General features: G+C 45.4%; 1 protein-coding gene across 1 annotated transcript in view; it reads right to left on the reverse strand.

Moving 5' to 3' along the window:
* The window catches only part of LOC139281601 (transmembrane channel-like protein 5), a 192,972-nt gene extending 191,699 nt beyond the window's left edge, over positions 1 to 1,273 (reverse strand). Inside the window, exon 1 of the mRNA XM_070901751.1 lies at positions 1,197 to 1,273. Coding sequence (XP_070757852.1) covers positions 1,197 to 1,273 — 77 coding nt within the window. The remainder of the gene's footprint in view (positions 1 to 1,196) is intronic.
* Positions 1,274 to 14,086: the final 12,813 nt, after the last annotated feature.

Raw genomic sequence — 14,086 nt, forward strand, 5'->3', positions numbered from 1 at the left:
ATTTTGAAACCTGCATCAATGAAACTGGTACATTAAGCCTTTGCTGGAATTTAAACTGGCAAATGTGCAATCACTTTACAAACATACAAGGTGGTTTTAATTTCCCACTGGTTTTGATTTTGAACTGCAAAACACTTTTATAATATACCCTATGAAACATGCCACAGCATTATTTTGCTTCTCAGCCCAATGTGTGGACTGTTCTAGTTACTTCTGCTTTCTGAAGGTATTCATTGACAAGCTATTGCATGAACAGAGATAGCCAGTTAATCACTAACAGCAAAATAATATAGGAAATCAGGCAACTAAAGTACAGGTGAATCATTCATTGTTATAGTATGTTCTGGTCTCATGATTATAACTCTTCCAAATTCTCTATATTCATCTGACATTACAGATATCTCTATTCCTGATGTTTGAGCCATTTTATTGTTGTAATACAGGTTGAACCTCCCTTATCCGGACTGCACCTTTAAATGTTGCTGGGGTAAGTATGTGTGCTATTGGTTGGACCGACTGTCAGTTAGTCAGTCAGCCAATCAGTGTGTAGGGGGCCTCGAAGAGCTGGCGGGCCCAGGAACTGTCGGCGAGCCCATGAACAGTCGGCGGGCCCAGAAGAGCTGGCGGGCCCCGGAACAGTCAGTGGGCCCCGTAACCGACCACGAGGGAGCGTTGTGTGGAGGAGCGGCTGGCCCGAGGACAGTGGTTGCAGGAGTTCCAGCAGGGCAACAAGGATGAAGCAGCCGAGGAGAAAGATTATATTGGCGAGTAAGATTTTGACAGTCGCGTTCTGCACATGCGCCACCCGGCAGCCAGGAATGGTCCTGGACGAGGGGTGGTGCCGGATAAGGGAGTCCCGGATAAGAGAGGTTCAACCTGTACTATTTATTTCAGCTATGCCGACAAAAAAAAAGACTGGTTGGCATTGGTAGGAGTTTCCTGGTACCTGCCGACAGCCTAAGGGTTAATTGTGTTTGCTTTTTTTGACACAGACATGACAGATGAATTGATCAACCGGTTTATGAATATCTGATCAAATGACATCCCGACCATGTTACCAGGATGCTGCTGTCCATAAACTCTTTGAGGAATGGTTGCTACGAATAAGGAGATGTTTTGTGGTGCTGTACATATCTATAATTCTGAGTGAATAACAGATGCTATGAATCTCTTATTGCCATTGGCTGAAGTCCTACCTTCTGTCTATTTCTAGTGTTTCCGAGTGGTGATATGCATAGTTTGCAAAGCCTTCGTCCGCCTCTTGGTGGTTCATTGTGCTGAATTTATTTCCTTCCCAGCTGCTTTCCTCCATTTAGGTCAATGCCAAAATTTGAGGCTCCTGATGCTGCATGCAACCCTAAAAACAAATCAACATAACTTAAGCACACAAAATATATGCAAACCAAACAACTTTTTTTTTTAAAAGAGGAGATTCTCTTGCTTGAGAAAGATTTTAGTTCTTGCAATAGCTCGTGCTAAAAACACCATGTTGATAGTATGGGCTGGATTTTCGGGTTGTTTGCGATCGGGTTTGCGACGTGCTTTCACTCTCCACGGCAAGAAAAGGGGCACTCAGTTGTGTTTCGCCCTCAGTTCGTTTTTTGCGGCGGTGCTTAGAAGCTCTGCCGGGGAGATCTGTGCCGGGTGTGCAACGGCTCGCACTGCGATACTGCTGCGAGTTTCGGCAAGCACCCGACCCGTACGCCGTGAAACGCGCCCTGTAGTGACCGCCAGGGAAAAACACAGCCATCCATCCCTGTCGGCGGCGGTGAGTTGGATAAACTGCAAAAAAGGTAAGTTCCAGTTTGTATTTTTTAAATATTTTTGCAGCGATTTGTGAGGCAAGGGTTTTGGCAATGTTTTTTGAATGTCTTTTTGAATTTTTTTCCCCCCCTCCCAAGGCTTCTCTGAGAGTGTTCCTGGCCCCGCCACAAAATTTGGCGAGGATCCCGTTTTTGCGGCACAAAAATAGTTCAACGCCCCCCTTTGCGCCCTGGTGCAGAGCCCAAATGACGAAAGTTAAGCAATTAATCGCGAACGTTAATTTGGCGGTAAATTTCCCGCCCCACCTCAGTTTTCACCTCGAAAATGGAGAAGCCGAAAATCCAGCCCTTATAAGTCTTGTTCACATAGCAGGAGACATACCTGTTGCAGCAATGACAAATAATACATTTTATAATGTTTGATACAATTATATATTGCAGTTACAGTGACAATCATTGCATGGTGCCTGACTCTCACAATGGTGCCTCTATATTTGTAATTAGTAACATACCCATCTTTTAAAATTGAAATTATTTATAGACAATACAAAACTGCATATAATAAAGAAACAATTCTGGGACCAAAAATAATTATACATATTTATAAGACTTAACTTGAAAAAATGATTTGTGATTCCATGATTGAATCACAATGGGTCAAGCTGAAACTGAAAATGTTTGAAAGGTTGTCCCCAACTGCTAACTAAAGTCAAATTTTAATCCTGCTTCGACAGATGAAAATAAGTGCTTTCACGCTTTCATTAAAACTTTAAAAGAACAGACTGTAATCTCTATTGAGTTATTTGGTGGTTTTAAAGACATGAGTCCTGAAATTCTGGTCTGGATCAATGGTGGAGATTAAATGGATTGGCCGTCTGTGGCTGGAATTTGTAGTGGAACCTGGTTTTACATAAGAACATAAGAAATAGGAGCAAGAGTAGGCCATACGACCCCTCGAGCCTGCTCCGCCATTTAATACGATCATGGACTCAGGTCCACTTCCCTGCCCGCTCTCCATAACCCCTTATCGTTTAAGAAACTGTCTACTTCTGTCTTAAATTTATTCAATGCCCCAGCTTCCACAGCTCTCTGAGGCAGCGAATTCCACAGATCCACAACCCTCAGAGAAGAAATTTCTCATCTCAGTTTTAAATGGGTGGCCCCTGATTCTAAGATTATGCCCTCTAATTCTAGTCTCCCATATCAGTGGAAACATCCTCTCTGCATCCACCTTGTCAAGCCCCCTCATAATCTTATACATTTCGATAAGATCACCTCTCATTCTTCTGAATTCCAATGAGTAGAGGCCCAACCGACTCAACCTTCCCTCATAAGTCAACCCCCTTCATCTCCGGAATCAACCTTGTGAACCTTCTCTGAACTGCCTCCAAAGCAAGTATATCCTTTCATAAATATGGAAACCAAAACCAAAACTTTTGCCAGGATTCCGCCTCGTTTATTTGTTTTCAGCCATTTTCTGGCAGGCAGCTATAGGCAGATCTTCCACCTGACTCCCTTACATGGAGGGACCGTGTTTAAGAACAAGTGAGAGCCTTGCAAAATGGTCCCAACCCTTTACCAAGGAAAGGTAATCAATATCAGACACTCAGGTCCATTGGGTGCAGAGGACGAGAAGGGGCCACCTTTTTTTCAGGGACTTGCTGAACCTCGGTCCCAGTGGTAGTTCAAGGTGGGTTTCACTGATGCACCCTTGCAGGTGCAGGCAGTCTGCCATAGCCATGCAGATGAACCTATTGCCAGGAGTTTGCACAGAGCCTGGGACTAGTACAAATGGTGGTTCTGTTCTGTAGCACTTATGGAGATGGAGTGGACCACTCGGAATTTTCAGCCCACTTTTTGAGTCTGTATCAAAGTCAACTCCTGTGTTTTGATGGTGAATTCTGAAGGTGTTCATTAACATGCTGGTACATGCACTACATCGCCGTTTCAATGCTCAACATGCTGGTGCATGAACTGCAACACTGTGTAAATGCGAACAGCAGGGCAACCAAGGAAATCATGTAACACATATGATTTGCTCACTATTGGTGGGAAATGTTGCATTGGTGCAGTAAGAACATTTACTCTGCATCTAATCATATTATAACAGATAAAAACAAAACCCACCAAAATACGTCAGAGTAAACTGTAATAAATGTGTTACATTGATTTTGGTATAATGCTGTAAGCTGCATTAGATCCAAAATTCCGCCAATTACTTAGTTTAAAAATCATAATGAGGGGGTGAGGAATTGGAGATGGGAGTCAGATTTTCCAAGTCTCCATTTCTTTTTAAAGCCACCAAAAATGTTGATGAGAAGGACTGTCCCCTGTCCTGACATCAGAAGAGGAGGCAGGACTTGCTTGTCAATGTCACTCATCAGAAATCCTGCCAGCTCCTCCTACTTTACCTGTGATGCCAAGTATGCCAGCATTACATATCAGTGAAAGTGGAATCTAAATTGTTGGCTTCCCAATGGCAAGAGAAGTATGAGGGCAGAGTTGGGTAAAGTGGATTGGGAAAACAGATTGAACTGTGGGATGGTCGATGAACTGTGGTGTACATTTAAAGAGATATTTCACAACTCTCAAGAAAAATATATTCCAGTGAGGAGGAAAGGGTGCAAAAGAAAAGAAAGCCATTCGTGGCCAACTAAAGAAATAAAGGACGGTATCCGATTAAAAACAAGGGCATACAAAGTGGTCAAAACTAGTGGGAGGACTGAAGATTGGGAAGCTTTTAAAAGCCAGCAAAGAATGACAAAAAAAACAATTAAGAAAGGAAAGAGAGATTATGAAAGTAAACTAGCACAAATAATAAAAACAGATAGTAAGAGTTTCTATAGGTATATAAAAAGAAAAGAAAGTGGCTAAAGTAAATGTTGGTCCCTTAGAGGACAAGACCGGGGAATTAGTAATGGGGAACATGGAGATGGTAAAAACTCTAAACAAGTATCTTGTATCAGTTTTTACGGTAGAGGACACGAACAATATTCCAACAGTGGATAGTCAAGGAGCTATAGGGGGGGAGGAACTTAACATAATCACAATCACTAAGGAGGCGGTGCTCAGTAAGATAATGGGACTTAAGGCAGATAAATCCCCTGGACCTGATGGCTTGCATCCTAGGATCGTAAGAAAAGTAGCAGCAGGGATTGTGGATGCATTGGTAATTTACCAAAATTCCCTGGATTCTGGGGAGGACCTAATGGATTGGAAAACTGCAAATGTAACGCCACTATTCAAAAAAGGAGGCAGACAAAAAGCAGGAAACTCTAGACCAGTTAGCCTAACATCTGTGGTTGGGAAAATGTTGGAGTCCATTTTTAAAGAAGCAGTAACAGGACATTTGAAAAAAGCAAAATTTGGTCATGCAAAGTCAGCATGGATTTATGAAGGGGAAATCATGTTTGACAAATTTGCTGGAATTCTTTGAGGATGTAACGAACAGGGTGGATAAAGGGGAACCAGTGGATGTGGTGTAATTGGACTTCCTGAAGGCATTTGACAAGGTGCCACACAAAAGGTTACTGCACAAGATAAAAGTTCACAGGGTTGGGGATAATATATTAGCAAGGATAGAAGATTGGCTGACAAACAGAAAACAGAGTCAGGATAAATGGTTCATTCTCTGGTTGGCAATCAGTAACGAGTGGGGTGCCACAGGGATCAATGCTGGGACTCCAACTATTCACAATCTATATTAACGACTTGGAAGAAGGGACTGAGTGTAACGTAGCCAAATTTGCTGACGTTATAAAGATGGGAGGAAGGGCAAGGTGTGAGGAGGACATAAAGAGGCTGCAGAAGGACATAGACAGGCTAAGTGAGTGGGCAAGAATTTGGCAGATGGAGTATAATGTTGGAAAGTGCGAGGTCATGCATTTTGGCAGAAAATAATCAAAGAACAAGTGTTGCAGTACAGCGGGACCTGGGAGTACTTGTGCATAAAACACAAAAGGATAGTATGCAGGGACAGCAAGTGGTCAGGAAGATCAATGGAATCTTGGCCTTTATTGCAAAGGGGATGGAGTATAAAAGCAGGGAAGTCTTGTTACAGCTGTACAGGGTATTGAGAGGCCACACCTGGAATACTGCGTGCAGTTTTGGTTTCCATATTTACGAAAGGATATACTTGCTGTGGAGGCAGTTCAGAAAAGGTTCACTTGGTTGATTCCGGGGATGAGGGGGTTGACTTATGAAGAAAGGTTGAGTAGGTTGGGCCTCTACTCATTGGAATTCAGAAGAATGAGAGGTGATCTTATCGAAATGTATAAGATTATGAGGGGACTTGACAAGGTGGATGTAGAGAGGATGTTTCCACCGATATGGGAGACTGGAACTAAAGGGCATAATCTTAGAATAAGGGGCCGCCCCTTTAGAACTGAGATGAGGAGAAATTTCTTCTCTCAGAGGGTTGTAAATCTGTGGGATTCACTGCCTCAGAGAGCTGTGGAGGCTGGGACATTAAATAAATTTAAGACAGAAATAGACAGTTTCTTAAACGATAAGGGAATAAGGAGAAGTGGAGCTGAGTCCATGATCAGATCAGCCATGATCTTATGGAATGGTGGAGCAGGCTCGAGGGGCCTTATGGCGTACTCCTGCTCCTATTTCTTATGTTCTTATTGTCTTTAAAAGAACACTATCCCCTTCAGTACACGGACGACGCTTGCGTCTGCGCACATTCAGAGGCTGAACTCCAAGCCATCGTCAACATCTTCACCGAGGTGTACGAAAGCACGGGCCTTACACTAAACATCCGTAAGACAAAGATCCTCCACCAACCTGACACCACAACACAGCACTGCCCCCCAGTCATCAAAATCCACGGCATGGCCTTGGAGAACGTGGACCATTTTCCATACCTTGGAAGCCTACTATCAGCAAGGGTAGACATAGACGACAAGGTCCAACTCTGCCTCCAGTGTGACAGTGCAGCCTTCGGTCGCCTGAAGAAGAGAGTGTTTGAAAACCAGGACCTCAAATCTGGCACCAAGCTTATGGTCTACAGGGTAATAGTGAGACCTGCCCTCCTATATGGCTCAGAGACATGGAACATATACAGTAGACACCTCAAAGTGCTGGAGAAATACCACCGGTGCTGCCTCTGCAAGATCCTGCAAATCCACTGGGAGGATAGCCGCACCAATGTCTGTGTTCTCGATCAGGCCAACATCCCTGGCATCGAAGCACTCACCACACTTGACCAGCTCCGTTGGGCAGGCCACATCGTCCGCATGCCCGACACGAGACTCCTAAAGCAAGTGCTCTACTCTGAACTCCTACACCTCAAGCGAGCCCCAGGTGGGCAGAGGAAACATTTCAAGGACACCCTCAAAGCCTCCTTGATAAAGTGCAACATCCCCACTGGCAACTAGGAATCCTTGGCCCAAGACTGCCCTAAGTGGAGGAAGAGCATCCAGGAGGACGCTGAGCACCTCGAGTCTCGTCACCGAGAGCATGCAAAAACCAAGCGCAGACAGCGGAATGAGCGTGCGGCAAACCAGACTCCCCACCCACCCTTTCCTTCAACGACTGTTTGTCCCACCTGTGAGAGATTGTAATTCCCGTATTGGACTGTACAGTCAACTCACTTTTAGAGTGGAAGCAAATCTTCCTTGATTTTGAGGGTCTGCCTATGATGATGATGATGATCCCCTTCAGTTGTTTCGACTAGAATGACCACGACCCCCTTCCTTGGAGCTGCAAGTTGCTGCTCTGAAATTCCAGACACCCTGCAGGAATTCATACCCAAGGAGCATGGGAAAAGGCGCAGGTCCTTGCTACATTGATGTCAATGACCTCAGGATCTGGGGCTGGGTCAACGCTGTGACAGACGAGCAGCCAGAAATTCCACTCCTCTGCACTTCCGTTGGCGAGGCAACTCGCCAGGAATATAGAGCTACCATGGGGGATTTTAACCCTACCTGCTTGGCCTAAACCAGGTGGGAAGGTAGTTAGAATTGCCTCTGGGACTCGCCCACCACTCCCCAGATTCCAATTTTAACCTATTACAAAAGCAAAATACTACAGATGCTGGAAATCTGAAATAAACACAGAAAATGCTGGAAATACTCAGCAGGTCAGGCATGATCTGTGGAGAGAGTCACAAAGTTAACGTTCCAGGTCAATGGCCTTTTATTAGAACTGGAAAAAGTTAGAGATGTAACAGATTTTAAATGAGTACAGAGGCAGGGAAAGGGGAGAGGGGAGGAAAGAACAAAAGGGAAGGTCTGTGATAGGGTAGATGACAGGAGAGATTAAATGACAAAAGGGATGAGTGAGCAAGACAAAGGGAAATGGTAATGGGACAAGTAAAGAAACAAAAAGATAGGTCCAGAAGAGGTGTAAATGGCAATAGCAGAATCATTACCAACAACTGCTGTCCGAAAAAATGGGCGTAGTGGCTATGATCTGAAATTGTTGAACTCAATGCCGAAAGGCTGTAAAGTGCCCCATCGAAAGATGAGGTGCTGTTCCTCGAGCTTCCGTTGAACTTCATTGGAACAGTGTAGGAGGCAGAGGGCAGAAAGGTCAGAGTGGGAATGGAGTAGAGAATTAAAATGACAAGCAACTAGAAGCTCGGCGTCACGCTTGTGGACTGAATGGAGGTGTTCCACAAGGCAATCATCAAATCTGCATTTGGTCTCCCCAGTGTAGAGAGCGCATCGTGAGCAGCGAATACATTGGTTTCCCCTGGAAGGAATGTTTGGAGCCGTGGAAGGGAGGAGCTAAAAAGGCACGTGATGTATCTCCTGTGCTTGCACGGAAAGGTGATGTGGGAAGATAAGTGGGTGTTGGGGGAGATTGAAGAGTGGATCAGGGTGTCGCAGAGGGAACGGTCCCTTCAAAATGCTGAATTGTGAGGGAAGGGGAAGATTGTTTGGTTGTGGCATCACATTGGAGGTGGCAGAGGATGATCCATTGAATGGGAGGCTGGTGGACTGGCGGGTGAGGACAAGGGGAACCCCATCGTGGTTCTGGGAGGGAAAGAAAGGGATGAGATCAGAAGTGTGGGAAATGGGGCGGACACAGTCAAGGGCCATGTCAACCACGGTGGAGGCAAATCCTTGGTTGAGATAAAAGACATATCGGAAGCACTGATATGGAAGGTGGCATCATCAGAACAGATGCGACGGAGATGGAGAAACTGGGAGAATGGAATAGAGCCCTTACAGGAAGAGCATTCAAGGTACCTATGGGAGTCAATGGGCTTATAGTGGATATTGATCAATGGCTTATCCCCAGAAATGGAGACAGAGGAGCTGAGGGTGGAAATTGGAAGCAATGTTGATCAAATTTTCTAGTTTGGGGCAAGAGCAGGAAATGGCACCGATACAGTCATCAATGTACCAGAAAAAGAGGTGAGGAAAGGGACCAGAGTAGGACTGGAACAAAATGTTCTACGTAACCCATGAAAAGGCAGATATAGCTATGACCCATACAGGTTCCCATAGCAACCTTTTTTATTTGGAGAAGTTGTTCAATGTGAGAACAAGTTCAGCCAGGCGGAGGAGAGTGGTGGTGGATGGGAACAGGTTGGGCCTCTATTCAAGGAAGAAGCTAAGTGCCCTCAGGCCACCCTGGTGGGGAATGGAGGTGTCGAGGGATTGGACGACCATGGTACATAGATGCATAGATACATAGAAAATAGGTGCAGGAGTAGGCCATTCGGCCCTTCGAGCCTGCACCGTCATTCAATGAGTTCATGGCCGAACATGCAAAAAGGTGAAAAGGAGACGGTTCGCGCCAGAAAACTGGAAACTGTTAAAATGGCAGAGGATGTCGGAAGAGTCGCGGATGTAGGTGGGAAGAGACTGGACAAAGAAAATAGAGCTGAGATAGGAAGAAATCAGTTCTGTGGGGTAAGAACATGCTGAAATGGTGAGTCTACTGGGGCAGTCCTGTTTGTGGATCTTGGGAAGGAGGTAGAAGCGGGCTGTGCGGGGTTGGGGGACTCAGGTTGGAGGGAAGATCGCCAGAGGAGATGAGGTCAGTGATAGTCTAGGAAATGGTGGCTTGATAGTCAGTGGTGGGGTCATGGTCCAGGGGGAGGTAGGAGGAGGTGTCAGAGAGTTGGCGTTCAGCCTCTGATTTTAACCTGCTCTTCTGAGTAAGTGAGATCCTTCTTTAAATATACAGGTCAGGCTCATCGGGCACGACTGCTATTTTAACCAAAGGCCTACGCAGGGATGAGTCGAGGCCAGAAGAAGATGCAAGTTTTTAAAATTATTTCCACAGACGGGAGAGTCATTAACCATAATCTCAAAAATGATCACTGCCTTCAGGAGTGGAAGGGACATAAATGGAAAATACCTATTAAAAGAAATTAAGATCAACACTGAAGAAAGAAAAGGGGGAGGTAAGAGAATCCTTAAGAAACTTTTAAAAGGGAAAATAATAACAATTTGAAAGGGTATGGGGAAAGGACAGGGAAAGGGGACTAAGTAGTCAACTCGTGCAGACAGTTGGCACGGGCACCATTGTTAATGGCCTCCTTTGTGCTGTGAAGTTCTATAGTTACAGTTTTAAATGGGCTGTTCAGCGACCAAGGCAGGTGGCAACAAAGCATGGCAGCGTGAGACCCAGGTGATGTCAGCATCATGCTCACAGACCGTTTCCCACCCAAAACCGGCAGGAAGGGGCAGCTGGGCAGTGAACAGGATCTCAATGTTGAGCAGTAGAAGGCTGCCCCTGGGCGACAGACACTAAAGTGCGTTGAATGAGGGGAGAAGTGGGTGGGGGGGTTGCGGGAGCCCGGGGCCTGAGGCCTAAACCTTCCTTGTGGGACCTGGAAGAACACCCCTGCTCTTCCTTGCACCACAAGAAACAAAAAAAAAAGTAAAAGACTTGCTTTTTTAGGGCCCCGACTCCTCTCCCAGCTAGACCTGGAGGGACAGCCACAATTGCTTGCTTCCCCGTTCAGGCCCACAGTTAAAATAGCTGCTGATCCCCGGTGACGGCATCAGAGCCTGATCGGCCTTTGAAGGAAGAACTCCACACTGTTCCATGGGTGTCCTCTTGTCTGCTCAGAAGTGCAGGTTAAAATCGGCACCAGCGGATTCGATGCGAGACATCAGTGGGCGAGTACCACGGGCAATTTTAATGGTCTGCCTGCTCGGTTTCTGCCAAGTGGTCAGCATTCAGGATTTAAATCGCCCCTTATGATTTCATGATTTAATTTGTTTCCTCCAAGAAACTAAAACAGAATTACTCAAGGCTAATGATTCTAGTCAGCTGACTTTTAATCAGAATGTCAGCATAAATTTCTGGCACCGATCATGAAACTTGGCAGAGTATGAAACAATTTAATTCGATTCACTGTGCACAGTGATGTATGACCTGAGCAGCCATGCAAGAAACATTAAGAGAAGTACAAGCAAACTAAGGATCCTGCTGCCCTTTGAATTGAATTTAGCTCAGGTTTTCTGCTTTCATATGTACAGTTTATCATTTGCATGAAATGCATGTAAATTCCATCACCAGCAAATCACTTCCATATCTTACAAATATAACCACAGATTTGTTAGCTAGAATACGAATGCACAATTTTCTCATAATCGCTGTGGTACTCGGGAGATTTTATCTCTCTTAAAATATAAAAGAGTTTTGAGAGTTTTCTTAAGTTACATCAAGAACCACAATGCAATTTGAACTGGCCAAATATTTTAGTCACAATGAACATGCAGCATTTGTTCCCTTTCATCATCCACTTCACAATATGGAGGAAGGAGGCCGAACACTGAACCATTTTACATATTACAGTGCTTCAATCATTCCACAAAAGCACTCGTATACAAATATTGATTTTTTTTTTTTACTAGCTGTGCTATCAATCTATGAGCATCGGGCATCATCTGGTACCTCATCCAAACGGTCAATATTAAAGTGTGAGCCTTCAGAAACAAGTACTCGCAGGCTATTTGGCCACAGCCAAGCCCAATGTTTACCACAAGGGGGTCAAAAAAGTCCCTTTTTATAAGGCTTATGTAACATCAGTGTCCTCGACCAGGCTAACATCCCCAGTATTGAAGCACTGACCACACTCGATCAGCTTGACTGGGCAGACCACACCGTGCACATGCCAGATACGAGACTCCCTAAGCAAATGCTTTATGCGGAGCTCCTTCATGGTAAACGAGCCAAAGGAGGACAGCGGAAACGTTATAAGGACACCCTCAAAGCCTCCCTGGTAAAGTATGACATCACCACTGACACCTGGGAGACCCTGGCCGCAGACTGCCCGAGGTGGAGAAAGTCCATCCGGGAGGGCGTTGAGCTCTTCGAATCTCAACGCAAAGAGCATGAAGAGACCAGGCAGCGGAAGGAGCGCGCAGCAAACCAGCCCCACCGGCCCCTTCCCCCGACGAATGTCTGTCCCACCTGTAACAGGGTCTGTGGCTCTCGTATCGGACTGTTCAGCCATCAAAGAACTCACTTTGGGAGTGGAAGCAAGTTCTCCTCGATTCTGAGGGACTGCCTATGATGATGAAGATATATAATATTTATTTACGATGAAAGGAATCTAAAAGTAGATCACTGAGGAATGCTACAAGGATCCAAGCCATTAATATATAGCCAATTAGGGGCCGAAATTACCCTCTGACTGAAAGCAGGCGCATTCACCGAGCTTGAAGATTTTTCTCCACCCCAATACCTGGGGCAGAGAGAAGAGTGAATTTCAGCTCTTGAAATTTTTTCTCTTCTGGCCGGTGTTCGGGGCGGAATTCGGCATGGAGCGGGACAGACGTCGGTCGGTGTCATCAGTGTCGTGCTGATGCATAGCAACGTCCCTCCCCTGCTGTGAACTCTGCAGCCACGTTAGTGGCACCCACTGGGCCACCAGGGAGGGTTTCGACCTGGCCAGCGGACTGGCACCCAAGAGGGGGTGCCAGGTTGCCGGCCCGGCCGAACTCGTGGCCACCATTATTGGGCCGACCTCGGAGTTGGTCAACAATTAAAATAAAATGGTGGTCACGGCAGTGCGCCCTCCCCTTTAAGGGTGGACGCGCTGCCCAGCCACAGGCAGCTTCCCGCAGGGGAAAGCTGTCAGGGGCACCGAGCAGCGGCCAATCCGCTCTCGTGGAGCAATTTCTCAGGCGGGGTGGAATGTGGGTAGCCGCCGGTCAGTAAGGGGTCGACGGGGCTGGAGCGTCCACCACTCCAAAAATAAATTAGGGTAATGTCGAGGTGATAGCTCTTTAAAAAAAAAAGGGCAATCTCGATCCTTTAATGTTTGAGCTGGGAGCAGTGGACTCGGTAGAAAATTGTGTTTAGAAACAATCTTAAGATGTTGAAGTAGGCTGCAGCCCTTCATGCATAAACAATAATGTTTCATTGTTGGCATGTACTATGTCATTATCATATTGCTGTTTGTTGAAACTTGCTGTGCGCAAATTGGCTGCCGCGTTTCCTACAACATTGCCTACACCTCAAAAGTACATCATTGGCTGTAAAATGCTTTTGGACGTCTGGTGGTCATGAAAGGCGCTATATAAATGCAAGTTTTTCTTTCTTTATGTGGCTTGGTGTTATATTTTGTTTAATAACGCTCCTGTGAAGTGCCTTGGGATGTTTTACAATGTTAAAGGTGCAATATTGTTGTTGTTGATCTGAACCAGTCAGTTTCCTGCCAGGCAGGTCAGATTAAAATGACCTTCCCCCATCCCCCCGCCACCCTGACAATGAATTATTTCGACGTACAATGGTTCTTACTATGCAGACAAACAATTAGGACACATTTAAATTTAAATCAAGGAAGGGTTACACAAAATTGCAGATATGATCTTGCATGTTTATACCAACTTGTCAATTGTAATCAGTGATGCACAATTTACTTTAAAAAAAATGAGCTGCTCCATGGTTAGCTCTTAAGCATCAATGTCTTCATAATCTTCCATTTCTACAAGAGCAATTAAATCATAAGGCTGACAGGAGCAATTGTAAAATAATATTTGAATTGTACTTTGAACTTTGCTCCATAAAATGCGTGTAATACCAAGCATTCCAATCCCAATGTGATCCCCACCGCCAAGGTACGAAACAATTTGATCTCTATTTCCATTGCACGGGGGGAAATTCCCCTCGACCATTTCTCATCCCCTCTTCCTTCCCCTCCTCTCCACCCCTCCTCTTGCCCCCTCCACTCTCCATTCAGCAAGGAGAACATTACAGTAATTGAGTCCAGAGGTTAACAAAGGCATGGATAAAGATTTCAGCTACAAAGCAGTTGTGGTAGGGGCGGAGGTAGGTATTGTTTTGCAGTTAGTTATAGGCAGACTCAATAATAAATAGGATGTGTGATTTGAAACTCAGATCGA

The sequence above is a fragment of the Pristiophorus japonicus genome, chromosome 15 (assembly GCF_044704955.1).
Source record: "Pristiophorus japonicus isolate sPriJap1 chromosome 15, sPriJap1.hap1, whole genome shotgun sequence".
NCBI lineage: Eukaryota > Metazoa > Chordata > Chondrichthyes > Pristiophoridae > Pristiophorus > Pristiophorus japonicus.